At 55.0% G+C, this 18,800-nt stretch overlaps 1 protein-coding gene across 4 annotated transcripts; it reads left to right on the top strand.

The window, feature by feature from the left end:
• The first annotated feature begins 311 nt into the window (after positions 1-311).
• MAB21L3 (mab-21 like 3) lies at positions 312-17,454 on the top strand. Of its 4 annotated transcripts, none has more exons than XM_045586999.1 (8): positions 312-750; positions 877-987; positions 2,502-2,590; positions 7,469-7,609; positions 9,037-9,328; positions 11,561-11,745; positions 12,173-12,373; positions 16,723-17,454. In XM_045586999.1, the coding sequence occupies exons 3-8, from the start codon at positions 2,510-2,512 to the stop codon at positions 17,068-17,070; spliced, it is 1,248 nt and encodes a 415-aa protein (XP_045442955.1). In that variant the 5' UTR covers positions 312-750; positions 877-987; positions 2,502-2,509; the 3' UTR covers positions 17,071-17,454. The 4 variants fall into 4 exon arrangements, with proteins under 4 accessions (XP_045442955.1, XP_045442954.1, XP_045442956.1 ...); XM_045586998.1 differs by having other exon boundaries at positions 314-750; positions 2,354-2,590; XM_045587000.1 differs by lacking the exon at positions 312-750 and having other exon boundaries at positions 2,354-2,590; positions 11,561-11,739.
• The last annotated feature ends 1,346 nt before the right edge of the window (positions 17,455-18,800 follow it).

Below are 18,800 nucleotides of genomic sequence, written 5' to 3'. Positions count from 1 at the left end.
TTCATAAAGTGCTTCCATGCATCTCAAAATATTTCATCTATAAGGATGTCACGTCAATGGGTAATGCAGTCAAATATTCACCACTGTTAACTGAGGGTCAATCACGTGTTGGGTGCTCAGCTACCCTGGGGGCACGGAGCACACAGGGTCCCCGTCTTGTTCAAGGCCTGGGGCTCCCTCCGGCCTGGACCCTTATCTCTGTCTGGGCCTCTGAACTGTCACAGATGAGTCACCCCAGGATTCAAGCAAAACTCGGAGAGGATAAGTCAGAGTTTGCAGCCTTGGTGCACTTTAAGATTGATTTGGATCAAGCCAACCCTTCACCTTCTTGGAATAAATATCTGGGCCACCAGGTCAGTCTGGAACAGACACCCCTGCGGGTGGGCCAGGCCACATGCGTGCCCAGGACTGCGCATCTGGACAGGTCAGGATTGTGAGCACCTTGTTAAACTGCCTTGAAAATATAACTCCTGGGTCCTCACGGCAGAAGCTGAGTTGAGCCGGTTGACCTGTGCCTACTTGCGTCGTGTGAGTCATGAGAAGTGAGGAGCCATATTTCCCGAGGAAGGAGAGGGATCTGAGTCAACACGGAGGCCCTCCCAGTGGCCCGGCGTGGTGCCTCAGGCAGACTGTTGCTCAATGCATAGTTGCTGACCCAATATCCAATTAACCAGAGATCGGTATCTGCCAAGAAAGTGTGTCTCTCCCACTTGCCAGAGGCCCCGTGTGTGGTGTTTGGAACCTTGGCCAGTAAGGAACCGTGTCACGGAGTAAGGACTGGGCTGTGTTTATACAACACCCCTGTGTTCCTGGTCTGACATCCAGGCCTGACGGGAGTAAGCCACCCTGAGCACCTGCCTCTCTCTTCTCTCCCAGGCTCCTCCGCTGGTCCTGTAGGTGGTTTTCCCTGCTCACATCTGGCAAGTGCCGCTGGCCCCTGCGCCAGAGAAGATTCTCTGTGACCGGCTGCAATCTGGAGCAATCACGGTAGGAAAGCCTCAGGCACATAGTAACGAAGTTTGCCCATCTGCGGGTGAGCATCTGGGGTGACTGCAGGAGAGGAACGGCCCTGCCAGGGAGGAGAGAGTCCAGTGAGTGACCAGGATGGAGCAGAAATAAGGACAAAAACAAGAGCACCTGGGAGAAACGGGAGGGCTTGGGTCCAGTTACAGCTAAGGTGGGGGCAGGATTCTGAGCTTCGAGAAGCCCTGAGTGGGAGGCTCTGGGCCGACTGCTGTTGGGAGCCTCTGGCCAGCGGTAAGAGAGCTGAGGAATACCCGGAGCGTTCGATGGCAGGAGGAGACAGATGACAAATGGGAGGAAATGGAAACTCAAGGCAGCGCTGAGGGTGGCTTTCCCCATTCCCTCAGAGGGAAGTTCGCAGAGGGACCTGTGGGAAGCAGCTGGGCTGCACCCTGCGATGTGGGCGGAGCACAGGGGGCTCTGCAGTGGCTTTCCTGCCCCAGGGCTGGGCAGGGCAGTGCAGCTGGGCAGAGCCAGGCAGAGGAGGTGAGATATGCAAATTCTGTGGCTCTGGAGGTCAGAGTTGCGGGGCAGCCAGCTCTGCTGAGCACTGGGAGGCGCATGGGTGGGTTTGGACACCGCTGGGCTGAGTGGGGCTCTGGCGAGTTGCTTCCTTCGCAGACCTGATGTTTACAGCTTCGGGGAGATCAGATCAGACCATTGTGGGGGGTTTTCTGTCAGGCAGGGGATTTACCACCTGAGCTGCTTCCCAGCACGGCTTTGCTGGCCAAGCCAGGCGTGATCGCTTCCTCCCCTCTCCGGGGGCCTGTTTACACTGACTTAAGCTTTACTGCCAGCTTTCAAGTGGGAAGAGGGAGGTTCTGGTGAAAGGTCAGCAGGTGAGCAGAGGGCCCCTGTCCTGCCATTGGTGGGTGTGCGTACGTGTGCATGTGCATGTCTGTGTGTGTGCACGTGTGTGAACTTTTCTATATGCAGATTGTGCCCTGATCTGGTTGACAAGACCTGATTGCTTGTTCGTGGGCACAGTGATGGGTGCCAGGCTGGTTGTTGGGCAGCTTCCTGTTTTGTTTATTGTAAAGAAGGAAATCAATCCTCGGGGTTTTCTGGGTGGAGAGCTAGAGCTATTTACTGTCAACAGGAGAAGGGCGAGGGGATATAAGACACTGAGCCCAGGGGGGCACCTGTTAGGACAAGAGCAGGAAAGGGTGGAGACGCCAAGGGCAGGGCATTCTGCCCCACGTACTGGATGGGAAAGACAGCTTGGAACACTGCCCTTCAGCCGAAGCACAGCGCTAAGTGGAATACAATTAGGTTGGGCTCCCATTCCATTTCATCAACTCTCTAAACGATTTTTTAAATCCTCCCAAAGATAACAGATGGATGCTCCCTGTTTGGAAATTGGAGCGTAGGTGAAGAATTGCAAAGGCCAGTCTCTGGTCCACGTGCACGTCCCAGAGACGCCAGCAGAGAGGCTGGCGCTGTGGGGAGAGCCGCTCACAGCCTTGTCCGCCCTCAAGCAGCCAGGATGGAGCCTCCGCTCGGGACCCAGCAGGGAGCCATGCAACCCCTGGTCGCGGACAGCTTCGAAGCCTGCCTGCTGAATAAGGTGAGGATGGGTACCCTTCTCTCCCACACACCCCTCCTCACCCCTCCTCATCTTTTCCCCCTTTCCCACCCCTCCTTCCCCCTTCTCACCTTCTACCCCCTTTCCACCCCTTCTCACCTCTCCTAACATTCTACCCCTCCTCACCCCTTCTCACTCCTTCTTACCCCTCTTCACTCCTTCTCACCCCTCCTCACCCCTTCTTACCCCTCTTCACTCCTTCTCACCCCTCCTTACCCCTTCTTACCCCTCTTCACTCCTTCTCACCCCTCCTCACCCCTTCTTACCCCTCTTCACTCCTTCTCACCCTTCCTCACCCCTTCTTACCCCTCTTCACTCCTTCTCACCCCTTCTCACCCCTTCTTACCCCTCTTCACTCCTTCTCACCCCTCCTCACCCCTTCTTACCCCTCTTCATTCCTCCTCACCCCTCCTCACCCCTTCTTACCCCTCTTTACTCCTTCTCTCCCCTCCTAACCCCTTCTTACGCCTCTTCACTCCTTCTCACCCCTCCTCACCCCTTCTAACCCCTCTTCACTCCTCACCCCTCCTCACCCCTTCTTACCCCTCTTCACTCCTTCTCTCTCCTCTTCACCCCTTCTTACCCCTCTTCACTCCTTCTCACCCCTCCTCACCCCTTCTTACCCCTCTTCACTCCTTCTCACCCCTCCTCACCCCTTCTTACCCCTCTTCATTCCTTCTCACCCCTCCTCACCCCTTCTCACGCCTCCTCACCCTGCAGGGGACTGAACCATTCTGAGAAGGTCTCAGGCCCCGGCTCCCCCCCACCCCTGCCCAGGGGAGAAAGCCTCTCTGCTCCCCACTTTTCTGCCCCATCATCACCCATCAAACTCAGCTGAGTCCACTTTCTCAACAGCGATGTCCCTGGCACCGCAGCACTAAACGCGTTCGCCTTCCGGGGGACCCCCCTCGCATTATTAGTGAACATGCTTATTTGACAATTGGTTGTGTATTAACTCCTGAGGCTGTTCTTGTTAGTATCGCGGGGCGGTAACTTCACTGGTATATTGTTTTATTGTTGCTCAGTTTCAGGGGTGAAGAAGAGTCTTGGATATTGTCATTCCCCTTGAAATTCACATGGTATCTGCACACACGTGGCCGGGATTGTCTCCAGGGCCCATGGAAGACAATGCAGGGATAGAGTGAAGGTGCTGGCAGGGTGAGGCCCGCCCAGTATCTCATGTCATCTGGCCAACGCTACGATGCACGCCCTTGGCCTCCGTGTTCGCAGGGGAGGGGACGGAGGCTCATGTGGGTTAAGTAACTCGTCCAAACTCACACAGCCAGGCAGAGGGGGTGCTGGGGTTCCAGCCTCCTCTTTTTCTACCGAAGCCATATTCCTTCTGCTAAACCCCTCTGCGCGCCTCTCCATAGACACGCTGGGCACCCGCTTTGTGCAAAATACCGCACCCAAAACACAGGCCTGGGACGGGTCTGCTACGAGAGAGAAACCCTGTACTCCAGGGCAAGCCCGTAACCTGGCCATGTGCCCTAACTAGGAATCGAACCGGGACCTTCTGGTTCCTGGGTCGACGCCCAACCACTGAGCCACACCGGCTGGCATTTAGAAACGAACAAACTGGTTACTGGATTTAAATGCAATTCCAGAATTAAAAGTCTGACTTCCTGTTGCCGGGAAGGAAGTTCTCAGCGCTTTCCTCAGCGGCACTGATCGAGGGTGACACCCTCACGGGCCACGTGCTCGGGGGTGTGACCAGACCTATGTGACATCTCGTTCCTGGCATGCCATTGAGTGCCATCTCCGTACCTCTCTCTAAGGAAGCATGTTGCAATGCCAGCGGGTCAGAATGTTATTTAGGGAACCATCTTGACATCCATATAATTTATATTTGAAACTGGAAAAGTTGTCTACAGAATTGAGCTATTCATAGTAGCAAGTGACGTGTGGGACAACAATGAGCCTAACACTGGTTCGGGGGGTGGGAGGGACGTAGCCCGGGATGGGGACGCGTACACTGAGCTGCCCTGGAGAGAGAGAGGGGCCAGCCATGGATGGCGCCCTTAAGGGATGGACGGGTGCTTTTACATAAACTCTGCTCAGTGAGAGTGACTGACTGTGCATGCCAACAAGTGCTGCATCACTCATCTACGGCCACGGCAATGAGAGGGCTGGCTTAGCCGCAGTGCTCTCAGCACTCTGAGAACTTGACTGTGAGAATGCGGTTCCCAGCCATTGACCACAGCGTTCTATCGTCAGCCTTGGGTTCCTTTTCCCTGCTATTCCTGGTCAGACTTCTGGTCATCCGATGTCCCTAACCCGGCTCTGTCCATTCTCTGGCCAGAGTGTGAGATGCAGCCTGCTGCCGAAACCCTCCCAAGCTCTCTTATCCACCTGCAGATATGGCCGAGCAAACCCCAGGCTTAGCCCCTCAGCTGTTACCTTGGTGCTGAGAGCATCTTTTTTTTTTCTTTTTTTTTTTTTTTAATATATTTTATTGATATTTTACAGAGAGGAAGGGAGAGATATAGAGAGCTAGAAACATTGATGAGAGAGAAACACTGACCAGCTGCCTCTTGCACACCCCCTACTGGGGATGTGCCCTCAACCATCATGCCCTTGACCAGAATCGAACCTGGGACCCTTCAGTCCGCAGACCGATGCTCCACCACTGAGCCAAACCGGCTTTGGCTGCTGAGAGCATCTTGCAGTGGGGCCTACTGGTATCCCACAGCTGTGTGGGCCCACCCGCATCTCACATGTGTCTAGACAGCCCCTCCTTCCTTAGAGAAGATGTTTCCAAAGTCTGTCACCCCGCAGTCCCTCCCTCCCACCTCTCCTCTTCCCTCTCAGCCCACGGCCCGGACTCCTGCTCATAAAGAAAACAGCCATCAGGCAGGAAGTGTTGGATTCCCCGCATTCCCGGCCCTTTCCTCTGTGCGTGACCCATCTCTCCATCCTCCTGGCACCGGAGGATTTCTCACCAGGTTTCCGCACTTGCCCAGCTCTTCCTGGCTGGGAAGTCCTCACTCAGTGGCTCTGCCCTCCGCCCCTGCTCCTCCACTGGTTCTTCCCCGTCAGCATTTAAACGTGCTCAAACCTGCGTGGCATTTTGAAAATACCTGTCAGAGTCCCTGTTTGTTTGTTTTCCTTCCCTAGCCAACTTCCTGGAGGAGTCCCTACCTCTGTCTCCACTTGCTTGTCTCCCATTCCCTCTTTAAAAAAAAAAAAATGTTTTTAATTGATTTCAGAGAGAAAGGGAGGGAGAGAGAGAGAGAGAGAGAGAGAGAGAGAGAGAGAGAGAGAGAGAAACATCAATGATAACAGAAAACATCAATCGGCTCACTCCCTACTGGGAAGAGAGCCCTCAGCCTGGGCATGTGCCCTTGACTGGGAATCAGACCATGACCTTCTGGTTCATTGGTTGACACTCAACCACAGAGCCACGCCTCTATTTCAGAAAAAAAACTTATAGATGTCCCATCCAAAGATTATTTGGATTTTTCTGTCTCTCCTTGAGATTACTAAAAATTCCATTGTGTTTCCCACAAATGGATTTAGGGAAATCCATTTCACTAAAGCTTACATGTCTCTAAAGGCATATATTTTTGGTGTTCAGTTTTCTGGGAGTATTTCCCAGTTTGGGGAGATGTGCTATGCAGAGTCAGCAGGTCCAGGAGGGGTGAGTTCTGAGGAGAAGGGAGCCGTGGTTTAAGGACATAGCGGGGAGCAGGCACTGGGCGTTAAACTGTTTAATCTCCACACATGCTGACCGTTTCACAGTCACCAACCCAGACAGCAGGCAGTATCACCCCCTTACGTCCTAATCTCCCCACAGTTCACAACCCCTGAGTGAAGGCCTGGCCCTGCCCTCCTTTCCCAGCCTCCAGCCCCAGGGCACCTTGCTGGGCCGCCGGCTTTGGCTTTGCCAGGGGTGCTCCTGCGCTGGGGCCTGGAATTTGCTTTCCCCCGCTGTCATCAGGGCCCACTCGAAGGTCACCTCCTTAGAGGTGACTTTCCTGGCCACCTGATTCCAAAATAGTAGCCTTTTTAGTCCCTAATTCCTTATTCCATGTGACTTTTCTTCATGGGACTTACCCTACCTAGAAACACATTGTACACACACACGAAGTATGTATGCACACATGCTCACAACTATAAACCAAAAGTAGGTTTATAGTTGTGAGCATGTGAAACAGAGTTTATCTTTGTATTATTATTATGATTATTATTTATTAATTATTGTATTATTTTTCCATATGAACAACTGTAAACCTACTTTTGCCTCGCCTGTATGTATATATACACGCACACACACACGTGCGTATATGTATAATATATACCTAGGTCCTGTATTGTCAGCTGGAGGACAAGTACCCCTATCTTGTCCGCTGTTGTCTTGTTCGTTGTGTGCCAGTATTAAAAATGGGCACCAACCACATGGCAGGGGACGCCTGTGACCTCCCGTCTGTGAACTCACACTTGAATGTATGCTTTTATTTTTTTAAAGATTTTTAAAAATTGATTTCAGAGAGGAAGCAAGAGGGAGAGAGAGATAGAAACATCAGTGATGAGAGAGAATTATTGATCAGCTGCCTCCTGCAAACCCCCGCACTGGGGATTGAGCCCAAAACCCGGGCATGCGCCCTGATCAGGAATCAAACTCGTGACCTCCTGGTTCATTAGTTGATGCTCAACCATTGAGCCACACCATCCAGACTAATGGGTGCTCCTGTTTTAGAACTGAACTCGGAGGCACTGACAGGTGCCATCGGACCTGAAGTCACCTCTCTGGGAGCCCTGCTCCTGTGGTCACTCCACTGCGTCCTGTCCCGTCCCTTCCTTATGCCTGTGCCCGGGGCAGCCCTGGGGATAACCCCTGTGCTGCTTCCTGCCCACCAGGTGGACTGGAGGCGCCAGCGGGTCTCCCAGATGGTGGAGGAGGTGCAGAAGGTCGTCTACCAGCTGACCACAGAAATCAGCAACCAGGACATCCGCTTCCAGGCTATCCCGTACTCCCCGATGTACAATGGGAACATCACGGTGAGCAGCCTCCCTCGCCTCCGGACGCCGCCCACCCCCACCCCCGGGGCTCCCGGGAGCCGCAGGTGACAGGCGCCGACACCCCTGAGAATACTACCAGTACCGCCTGTTTCCTCGGCGACTGAGTCTTTACCACTTACACACGCGAGTGAGCGATCACGTTCCAATTTCCAGCTGGTGGAGACTGAGACAGGGAAGTGACAGGGTGCGGTCCGTCCCATGGGGCGTGGAAGCCAGGGCACCCTGGGGCCCTGAGCCAGGGCCGTGCCTCTCTCACAGTGACAGATTGGGGCTGGGCAGAGGGAATTGTCCAGAAAATAGTAGAAAGTATTGTGTGGGTTGCAGGTGGGGGAGGGAAGACAGTGGGAGGTGGCCTTTAGACACTGCAGGGGCCGCCTCGAAACCCTTGTCCCTGACTCGGAGCCCCCAGAGCTGTAAGCCGCCAGGTTGCCAGCCCGAGTTTGTGCTCCGCTGTGAGTGGGCGAAGCCGCCCTCACAGGAGGATCTCGCCTGCAGACGGTCTCACGGAACAGACACGAGGGTTCTCTCCCTCTCAGGGACAGATGAAGCGAGGCTCTGGATTATTTTGGATCCCTGTGCCCTTTGATCTGGATTTTTCTTATGGCACACAGAACTGCCTTCATTTGTATTAAAGTTATCTGCCTTTCATTTGTGTTAAAGTTATCTGGATTCACGCTCCCCGCTCACACCGGAGTCAGTCCCTCGTTTGTAGGGGTCATGTGTGTTGATGGCTCCGTTCCCAGCACCCAGCAGGGTGCAGCCTGCGGTAGACAACTTCTGTTGCATGAATGAATGAGCAGGAGAATTAGTATCTGAGCACATGGTGTACTGGTGCACTATACTTCGAGGTCAGTGGGCGTAGGGACCACCCATAAGATTCTGGGACTCGTTGCGTTTTGAAACAATAAGATCTTGGGAAATTCACCCCAGGCTGCAAATGATAAAACTATTGTAGGTTAGATCCTGGAATGCCAGCACATCTCTGCCTCCCTCTCCCACCCACCTCCACTGCCTCCCAAATTAGACGAAAGCAGACCCGTGACTAGGAATAGAAGCATAACATTGCTTTTCCTAGATCTACCGTACACCCTGGGAAGTTTCCTTCTGGAAGAAAACGCCTCCCCGTAAACACGAGGGGCCCTGCAAAGCCCAGGTTTCCTTCATGCCTCTTCCTGGCAGACCCGCGAAGCCCGGGGCTCGGGGACTTCATGAGCTACTCGAGGCATCCCAGGGGGTCAGTGGCAGGACAGGACGGGCCCTCTCGCAACAGGCAGGTGCAGTTCCCGTCCACCTCATCACGTGGTTGAGGGCTGATGCCCGGCTCAGCAGGTGGCTCCAGGGGACGCCGTGACATCCCAGTCTGTGAACTCACTCTCTCTCTCTCTCTCTCTCTCTCTGGACCCCAGGTGTTGGGCCCCAGCCAGTTTCTCGTCACAGTCCCAGTGAGAGGCCTGGCCGGGTACCGGGAGGCCAGGGAGCAGCGCTGGCGGTACTACACGCTGCAGGGCGCCCGGCTCCACTGCCCGCTGCGGAGCCCCGAGGGCCTGCTGCAGTGGCTGGAGGTGCAGCAGTTCGCGAAGAACCTGTGGCAGTGGCACGAGACGGACGTGAGCATCGAGGGGGACATCGTGCCCGCCAAGGTGCTCCAGGTCTTCCGGAAACTGGTGGAAAACGCCATCGAAACCTGTCACCTGTCAGGTGAGAGGATCAAGAGAAGTGGGGTCCACTTTTTAAAGGGTAACTTGTGACCTGGTTACCTGGCCATTCAGTAATTCCAGTCCTAAACAGATACACAAAGACATATGTATGAGCCTGACTGGTTTGGCTCCGTGGATAGAGCGTCGGCCTGCGGACTGGGGAGTCCCGGGTTCGATTCCGGTCAAGGGCACGTGCCTTGGTTGCAGGCACATCCCCAGTGAGAGGTGTGCAGGGAGCGGCTGATCAATGTTTCCCTCTCAGCATTGTTTCTAACTCTGTCCCTCTCCCTTCCTATCTGTAAAAAAATCAATAAAATATATTTAAAAAAAATATGTATAGGGATACCCACAGTCATAGGCTGTGTAGCAGTGAGGATCTAGAAAGGGTCTGAAAAAGGAACACTGAGCAAGTAAATGCTGCTGCCTCGGCCTCAGGGACTCCCGTGCAGCCTTCAGAAAGGAGGAGGTGCCTGTGTACGCACACAGGGGTGAAAATTGCCCGCGCCGGACAAGTAAGTGAAGAGCCAGAGAGCTGAGCCATACCTGTTCCGTCTGCACAGAAAGGAATGGGTGTCCGTGTACATTTCCTTGTCTAGACAGAAGGATTCTGGAAGGTTCCATGATGGAAATAGCCCATGTTTAATGGACCATGGAGAGAATGTTCCTGTGGATTATTTAATTTAATATGCATGGCACCCCTAGAGAGTAAGAATTATTTTTCTACCTGTTTACAGATTAAAAAAAAAGAGAGAGATGTAGAGAGATGAAGTACCACGTGGGTGAACAGAGTCGGCACGGGCCAGGCAGGAGGGTCTGGCAGGGAGAGTGAGTATGAGAGGGGCACACCGGCGGGTTGAGGAGAAGCCGTCAGTAAGTCATGCTGAAGTGGCAGGCGTCCTCGTGTTCGCTGTGAGCAGCTCTGAGAGGAGACAATGGGCTCCTCCTCCCATCCCAGCTGACAGGGTATGAGGGAGCTTTTGTCTCTTCTCGGGCAAGGAGCAAAGTTCCAGCGCCCCACCCACGGGGCTCGGCCTTGTCTCATGAAGGCAGACAAAAAGCCTGCATCCAGCCAGCGTGGCTCAGTGGCTGAGCACCAGCCTATGAACCAGGAGGTCAGGGTTCAGTTCCAGGTCAGGGCACATGCCCGGATTTTGGGCTCAATCCCCAGTGTGGGGTGTGCAGGAGGCGTGCAGTGATTCTCTTTCATCATTGATGTTACTATTTCTCTTTTTCCCTCTCCCTTCCTCTCTGAAATTAATAACAATGTTTTAAAGAAACAACCTGCATCCTTTGAAAGAAGTGGGGACAGATCAGAAATGGATTCTAGCCTCTGTGTTGGGAAACTTGACTGGGTGTGTTTCTCTCCCTCTCTCTCCACCTGGTTGGAAATGACAGCGTGCAGGCTTCCTTCTGCTCACTATTTAAAAAATACATAACTATTTTGATTGATTTCAGAGAGGAAGGGATTTCAGAGAAAAAACATCAACGATGAGAGAATCATTGATCGGCTGCCTCCTGCACGCCCACACTGGGGATGGAGCCGGCCACTGGAGCATGTGCCCTGACTGGGAATCGAACTGTGACCTCCTGGTTCAGAGGTTGATGCTCAGTCACTGAGCCACAACAGCTGGGCAGCCCCCAGGACTCTTGAAGCCAGTGATTGGAAAGCGGGTTATGGTTGCGAGGGCTTCGAATGGTAATGCAGCCGGGGGTGGGGCTGGCGTGATGATGGTGAGAACAGATACCACCGGAGAGCCTGTGACTCGGACAAGAGACGGTTAAACCGAACGCCACCGCAGGCCGATGAATAAACCAGGGGCCAAGGCTGTCTCAGACAAGGTCAGCTTCTGCGGGGAACGAGGGGGATGTAGAAGAATGGTCTGATTTCATCTCACAGCAGCAAATACTCTACCTTTTGTTTGTATTCATCATCTCTTTCAGTCGAGGCTCCTGAAAAGAATCTATTAATTTCAAAGAAAAGGTGCCATAACAGCCTCGGGGGAGGGAGGAGAAACATACAAGAAAAACCCACCAACCCTGAGATTCCTCTAGCAATGCTTCTGTCGATATTGACTCGGCTAATTGTCTAGATTTGATATAAACCGAGCCCCCCTGGGTGTGCTATGGACACTCTGAAAATGGCCCCCGAGGCTGCGGGCGCTGGTGAGAGTCGCTGCTCCCAGATTCCCTCTTTGAATGCTTTGTGCTGAGCCTGCTCGTCATCTCCCGCCAGGAAAGGTCAGCATGCTAACCAGCGGCATTGCAGTCCACGTTGCCATGGAAACCTCCGCAGGGCAGGTGGAGATAGAGCTGGCCCCCGAAGTGGAGATCCCCACCGCCTGGTCCAAGAGAGCCCCGTGGCCTCGGTGCCTGTCGCGCTGGCCCTCCGCGGAGCGGGCGAAGTGCATCAAGGTACCGGTGAGCGGGCCCCTGGCCGGCGGCCTGCCCCCAGCTTCCTGAAGAAAACAGGTTCCCCAGAACCGCGGTTCTCGAGGGGGCCCTTGCCGGGGAGTGGCACCTGAGGACCAGGTAGATGTGAGGATTCCCACGCCCCCTCTGATCTCCTGGACGAGGCTGGGTGGGCAGGCCCCGCCCTCTGGGTTTTAACAAGCCCGCCAGGTCCACGTGATTGTGGTGCAAGTTCCAGACGGAGAATCCTCCCCAGAGGAAGTGAACGCAGCCTCCACCATTAACGGCCCAAGTGCGAGGGGCGGGCCCGGGGCTCCCGCTGTGTCCACCGCCTGCCCCTGGACTGGCCCCCGGGGCAGTGGATGCTTCGGAGATGGCTCTCTCCTCCGGCCGGCGCCATCCTTCTCACGTTCCCGCCGCCTCCCTCTCCCTCCAGTCGTTTGGATTCTCCTTGCTGGCCCGTTGGCGTTGGCATTATCACTGGCAGCTGAGCTTCCTGCAGGCTGAGCGGGTGCTGCTGGAGCAGCTGGACGAGGACGGGGGCTGCCGCCGGCGGTGCCTCCAGGCCCTGCGGCAGCTGAAGGAGGACGTGTGGTGTCCGGGCCGGAGGCCCGTCATCACGTCCCACCACCTGCAGGTGAGTGCGCGGCCGGGGCGACCGCGACGGGACTGGGGTGGATCCCCTCTGTGTCCGGCAGGGCCTGGCCTGGCCACACGGACCTGGCCTGTGTGTGTGTATGAGTGTGTGTGTGTGTGTGTATGAGTGTGTGTGTATGAGTGATGCATTCAGGATGGGCTTCCACTGTCTTCATTTGCCAACCACAAACGGTCACTCATGGAGCAAGAGAAACCAGCTGTACGTGTGCCCACAACTCCCCTAGCCCAGGTACCGCGTCCTCCCTCTCTTTCCCCCTCCCCCTCCCTCCCTTTTCTTTGTGCCTCTCCTTCCTTTTCCCCTCGGTGTCTTTCTCTCTCCTTTTATTTCACTTTACAAATCATGGGTGCCCACTGCGTCAGAAGCCCCGCTGAGCGTTAGGAATGACTTGCAACACGTGGCCTCTCCCCATGAGGAGTCTTCCGTCTGGGGAAACCGTGCGAGCTGCTCAAACCTCAGAATTCCTCGTGTTCTGACTCAGCCCCCACTCAGACCAGGTGCAGCCACTCACGCACACATGCTCCGCTCCGCGGAGGAAGCCAGGAAACGATCAGGTTAGACCAGGACTGTACTTCCGGGTCCCAGCATGGGCGTGGTTTCCCGTCACTGCCAGCACCTGCCTCCCCTTGGCCCAAACCCAACATTGCACCTTCAGGACCACCTCACTCACTCAGCAAAGGTGCACTGAGGTGACTACAAGCTGGACCCCTGCCCCTGCCCCTGCCCCTGGAGGGCCCCGGGGAACACACACAGACATGGCTGCTGCTCTCGTGGGGCTCCAGGGATGGCAGGGGAGAGGGGCGTGGATCAGGCAGCTTTGCAGGTGGAATCACATGGTGCAGGGAGCACCGGGGAGAAGAAGAACGTTGCTCCGGGAACCAGGGAGCCCCTCCGGGAGAGTGGCCTTTGATGACCCTCTCCCACTCCTCCTTCTCAAATGTCCGACGGCACACGGTGAGCTGGACGCTCAGGTGGCACCGTGTGCAGCTCACTAGGTATCAGACTGACGGACAGCACAGCCCCAGCCCAGTTAGTACATTGGGAGCTGCAGGCTTCTCCCCGGGCCCTACATGGGGGAGCACGGGTCGCTGGCGTAGTCCCCGTCTATGTGGTACCTTCCTCCACGCTCCTACCTGTGCCGCCTCCTATCTCTGCCTCCTCCTACCTCTGCCTCCTCCTACCTCTGCCTCCTCTCCTTCAATGGACAGCGACACCAGGCTGGTTTCACTCACGCCTGAGCCCGTCTCGCCCAGTGCTGTGCACCTACTGGTTGCTTGGTAAATACTGGTTGGCTGAGTGCATGAGTGACTCCACAGCTGGTTCGCTTCCTCACAAAACCACTGGCCTTGGCTCCGCCTTCTTATCTCTTCTGATAATCTGCCCTCCTCGGTCTGGCAGAGAGTCTCTTCATATCTGGGACCTTCCCCCCAAGTGTCTACATTCTTAACATGTTCTCAGGCACATGTCCTTGAAAGCACACACCTGTGCTGGGGGGTGAGGCACACCGGGTCTGAAGACAATCTAGTCATTCTGCGGCCTTACCTTCTCTCTTGCTTACCATTCTATACCGGGAAGAGGTAGAGCTGAGAAGCAAACTCCAGTCTGTCTCGGAGCAAAACCTCATAATCTTAACCCCAGGGGCCTTGCTCCGCAAGGAAATGGATAGAGACACTTTAAGGGCATAAATATTTAAGGCAAGATGGACGAGGGTGCTGTGGGCCTCCCGGCTGTGACTGCTCTCAAAACTGCATCCACCCACGGATCATTTTCATCCCAGAGGCTTCTAATCATAGAGTTTAGGGCAACTCCCTCAAGGTTTCCGCTTCGGTCCTCCCTGCCCACCCCCAGAACAGAGCAAGACTGTCTACGCTCAGGAGGGGGCGTTTAAAAGGGAGTCGGGTGTTGGACGGTGGGATGAGCAGAAGCAGAGCTGCCTTTTCCTCCAGTCTGCCCCCCCTGGGCAGCGGGTAGTGCCATGGCCGCAGCTGGTGGCGGGTGGGGTTGTCCCCGAGGAGGGCCCGAGCGGGCAGGACCATTGCGGGCGTCCATCTGGGGAACGTGGAAGAGATTGGGTTGCAAAAGAGCCGTCAGGCTCACCTCACCTGAAGCCTGGCCCTGTCTTATAGGGCCCTCCCCTCCACCCTCAAGAGGCCCTTCCCCAAAGCGTGAAGCCAGAGCTTACCTTCCACTGGCTTGTTTAGTCCTAAAACCCACTCAGGGGCACAGGGCCTCGATGAGCATGCGCAGACCGGCTTCAGTGTGCCTGGGAGATGAAGGGCTAGCTGCAGGAGAGGAACATGCCCCTGTCTTCTGTGCCCAGGTTATCGTGACCGGCATGAGATGACCTCCAACTCTTCACGCCAAACAATTTAAGTCAAAACGTAGTCAGTATCTTACCGTGACCCTAAAACTGTTCTCTCACTTTTTAGTCAAGACTGTATTTTTAAACATACCCAACGTCCAAACCATCACATTGGTTCATTCTCTATTTCGCTCAGTCAGCACTTCCTGTGCCCCCTGACTGGCACCTGACTGGCACACTTAGTCAGGTGCCAGTCAGGGGCTGGTGACACAGCAGTGACTAAAAGCAGGTACAGTCCTCTGTCTTGGGGAAGTCGCCTCCTCGTAGGGAACCCAGAGTACGTAGGAACATGAGGACTGCTGGGCTCACGGCTGCTTATGAGAAGTAAGTGACAAGGAGGGCATTGAATGCGTGTCAAGGGGCAATGAGATGTGATGAATGAGTTTCTTGGGAAAAGGGGTGGCAGTGTGTTCCAAGTGGAAGTAGAAAGTAGGTTGTGAAAGGCCCTGAGGGAGAAGAGAGCATCAAATGAGGCCAGTGTTGCCCAGTCGGCTTGGCTCAGTGGCTGAGCGTCCCCCTGTGAACCAGGAGGTCAGGGTTCGATTCCCGGTCAGAGCACATGCCCGGACTACAGGCTCAATCCCCAGTGGGGGGCGTGCAGGAGGCAGCCAATCAATGATTCTCTTCATCATTGATGTTTCTATCTTGCTCCTTCTCCTCCCTCTCTGAAATCAATAAAAATATATATTTTTTTTAAAAAGAAATGAGGGCGGTGTGGCTAGAAGGAGAAGCCCAGGAGGCCATAGTGCTGGACGAGGCTGGAAAGGCAGGTTGGACCAAACCTTGTGAGCCAGACCATGCGGTTTATGTTTCTAACTAAAGCCATGAGGAGACGTGGCGGTCCTTCAGACAGACTTACATCTCAGAAAGACCACGTTGGCTCCGTGTGCTTGGCGACAGGCGGGAAGGCTATCGTGCAGGTCCAGGCGCGATGTGGTGAAGGGGACAGCGACGCCGCAGAGGAGACACGTGGGTGGATTTGAGACCTACATCGGCAGCAGGATCGGCAGGACTTGCCTGGGATTGGCGAGGGAGGGGGTGAACCCAGGTCAGTGGCTTGCATGACTGGCTGGATGAGCAGCTCTGGAGGCAGACGGGTGTGTGTGTGTGTGTGTGTGTGTGTGTGTGTGTGGTGGCGTGAGCTCAGCTGAGACATGTTGGAAGATGACTTTTCAGATTTTTAAGAAACACCAGATAAAGAGGTCAGTGGAGCAGTCTGGGCTGGAGAAAGAGAATTGGGAGTCACCTGTGTCTCGTGGGAGGAAAGCCACTGTTGTGGAAGGAAGGTAGAGAAGGTAGAGAAGGTAGAGTTGGAGCAGAGGAACGCCATGCTTCGGGAGGAGAAGCCTGCCGAGGAGTAGCTGTGGTGCTGGGAGAAAGCCCAGGGTGTGGTGTGGTGGCTTGGAAGCCACGTGAAGGGTAACCCCAGAGGAGGTCATGAAGGGGAGATTCTGCTGGCTGGCCGGGTGGAGCGAGGGCTGGAAGCGGGGTTCAGCCGTGTGCAGATCACTGGCCCTTAAGGAGAGCAGCTTGTGGGGACTGACAGTGGGAGAGTCCGCTGCAGGGACTGAGGCAGGGAGTCGGTGCAGAGGAAGTGAAGACAAAGAAGGGATGGCGGGAGATCCAGCACATACAGCTTCTGGAAGGAGAGGGATTCGGCCCGCTGGGAGGAGCAGAGGCGCAGCGAGGAAGACGCTGATGTCTGGGCATGAGGGTTTCCGTTTTCCCTGTAAGGCAGAGGCAGAGGGGTGGGGAGAGCTGTGACTATTGGACGTGTTAGTGGGGAGCAGAGGAAGGAACCGAGAGGCGCAGGAGACGGACAAGGCTGAGGTCGGGGATCCGGAATTCAGGGCAGAACCAGCTGGCCCTGGGGGGACTTTCCCGCCGCCTCCAGGGTCACGTGAGCTCAGTGTTTCCGAGGATACGCTCCTCGGGGGCCCACGTGTCTGACCCCCTCCTCCCTCCGCAGACAGTGCTCTTCTGGACTTGCGAGAAGTATCCACATGCCAGGGACTGGCGGGTCTTCAGCAAAGGGCTCCTGCGCCTGGCCAGGAAGCTGCACAAGTGCGTGCGCCAGCGCTTCCTGAAGCACTTCTTCGTGCGCAGCGGCAACCTCCTGGAGCACGCCACCGCCGCCGAGCTGGACGCCGTGGCCCAGAGGCTGGGCCTCTTCCTGAAGGACCCCGGCGGGCTCCTGACCCTCCCCTCCGGCCGGATCTCTGCGGATGGGTCCAGCCAGGTGCCGGATTCCTGCCCAGGAGAAAGGCACCAGGCGGCCATGGGAATCACATTGACCACTGGCACATCAGAGGCCTGACCAGGCCTCCCTGGGCCACGCAAGCGTTCCCGCCCTCGCCGCCGCTAGCTACCTCTCTTGGGGACAGCCCTCATCAAGCTGCCCCGAGCCGCTCATTGCAAACTGATGACCGTTCTGAGTCTGTTTCCCTTGCTCGGATGCTGATGGTCTGACGGGGAGGATGGAGACAGAGCCCCTGGAAGCCAGGCCCAGCCCTGGTCCTCCAGCCCGCCAGCCACCGGGCCACTGTTTCCGTTTGTGAGATGGGACTGTGGATGGTGCAGTGCCCTTCCGAGGAGAAGGCATCGGATCAGCGCTCCGTGTTGCTGCTGGTTTATAGCTGGTGTCCGCATCCTGAATGAGTGCCTAGCCGCCGATTAAATGAGTGCGTCTGTTGCGTTGGCCTGCGTGTGTTTCCTGCCAGCTCTCCTCGGGGTTCTGTCTGTCTCACTGGTGGTCCCCCAGTAGAGAAAGAGAGGTTTCAAAGACAGGTGTCAGTCCAAGGTGGAAGGGCAGGTCTGTCTGCCTCCTTGATCCCAGCCACTGGCCTCTCCTTGCTTCCCATGCCGTGGGTCAAGGTCGGGACCACCTTGTATTTATGAAGGAACTCGGTACGGTGACCTGCGTGGAATGACTTGGGTGCCACGCACCTCTCAGCACCTTCCTTTGCTCCCGTCATTCACCCCCTCACTCAGTGATCGATACATGCTCCTTAGGCTTTGGGAATGTGGCCAAGAGCAGGATGGACCAGGCCCACCCGGTGAATGATGCCTAGTGGTGGAGACAGGAAATGAACAGTGAGATGAATAAACAAGTTGTTATAAATTAGAGCGAGTGCCCCGGAGGAAATAAACAGAATACTGAAGTAGAGCCACAGAGAGATCCAGAAGGATAAGGATGCAGACACTGACGGGGAAGGAAAGGGAGCCAAGTGCAGGCGTGGAGGGGCCGCAGGACCAGATGCCCCGGCCTTGGACCGCCGGTAAGGAATCTGTGTTTTATTGTCAAGTCGAAGGTGAGGCATTTGGCCTCTCCTGGCATCGTGATCCGATTTGCACTTTAAGTTCCCGTTCTGGCATCTGCAAGAAGAGAGTGTGGGGCTTGCCCTGGCATCTCATTTTGAATCTCAGTGAGATCCCGAGGCCATACGCCCTGGGCAGCACGTCGGCTGGGAGTTCTAGGAGTTGTTGGTGAGCTCAGTGGTTTCTCCTGGCGTTTATATGCTGCTGCTCAGTTCAAGGGAACCCTCTATTACTTAGAACATTTCCCTCAAATATATAACAGTGGCATTCCTATAAGCACGAACCACTGGTTTTTAAAAAAGAAAAGTCACATTGGAAAAGAAAAGTCCCATTGGTCGGCAAACTGCGGCTCGAGAGGCACACACAGCTCTTCCACAAAATACCATGGCCTGGGTGAGTCTATTTTGAGAAGGGGTATTAGAAGAAATTTAAGTTTAAAAAATTTGGCTCTCAAAAGAAATTTCAATTGCTGTACTGTTGATATTTGGCTCTCTTGACTAAAGAGTTTGCCGACCACTGCTGTAACCAAATGGTGGGGTCCCTGGCCTATAACTTAAGAAACCATGGTTTCAAAATGATGGAGGTCTTTCTGAGCATAAGTTTATAATTTTGACAACACGAACTGATGAGCAGACCAATGTGGTGCTAAATCATCCAGACTTGCATTCAAATTCTCCTATTCTTAGATCTTTGGGAAACAAGAAGGTAGCAGATATAGCAAGTGTTTAA

This window comes from Pipistrellus kuhlii, unplaced genomic scaffold (assembly GCF_014108245.1).
Source record: "Pipistrellus kuhlii isolate mPipKuh1 unplaced genomic scaffold, mPipKuh1.p scaffold_m20_p_24, whole genome shotgun sequence".
Lineage (NCBI taxonomy): Eukaryota > Metazoa > Chordata > Mammalia > Chiroptera > Vespertilionidae > Pipistrellus > Pipistrellus kuhlii.
Note: the sequence above shows the minus strand (reverse complement) of the source record. Positions and strands in the feature narration are given on the sequence as shown.

Bases quoted from the DNA above. Each gene is read 5' to 3' on its own strand.
- MAB21L3 (XM_045586999.1), top strand. From the start codon at position 2,510: ATGGAGCCTCCGCTCGGGACCCAGCAGGGAGCCATGCAACCCCTGGTC. The intron at 9,329-11,560 runs GTGAGAGGATCA...ATCTCCCGCCAG, and splicing joins CGAAACCTGTCACCTGTCAG to GAAAGGTCAGCATGCTAACC. The intron at 12,374-16,722 runs GTGAGTGCGCGG...CTCCCTCCGCAG, and splicing joins TCACGTCCCACCACCTGCAG to ACAGTGCTCTTCTGGACTTG.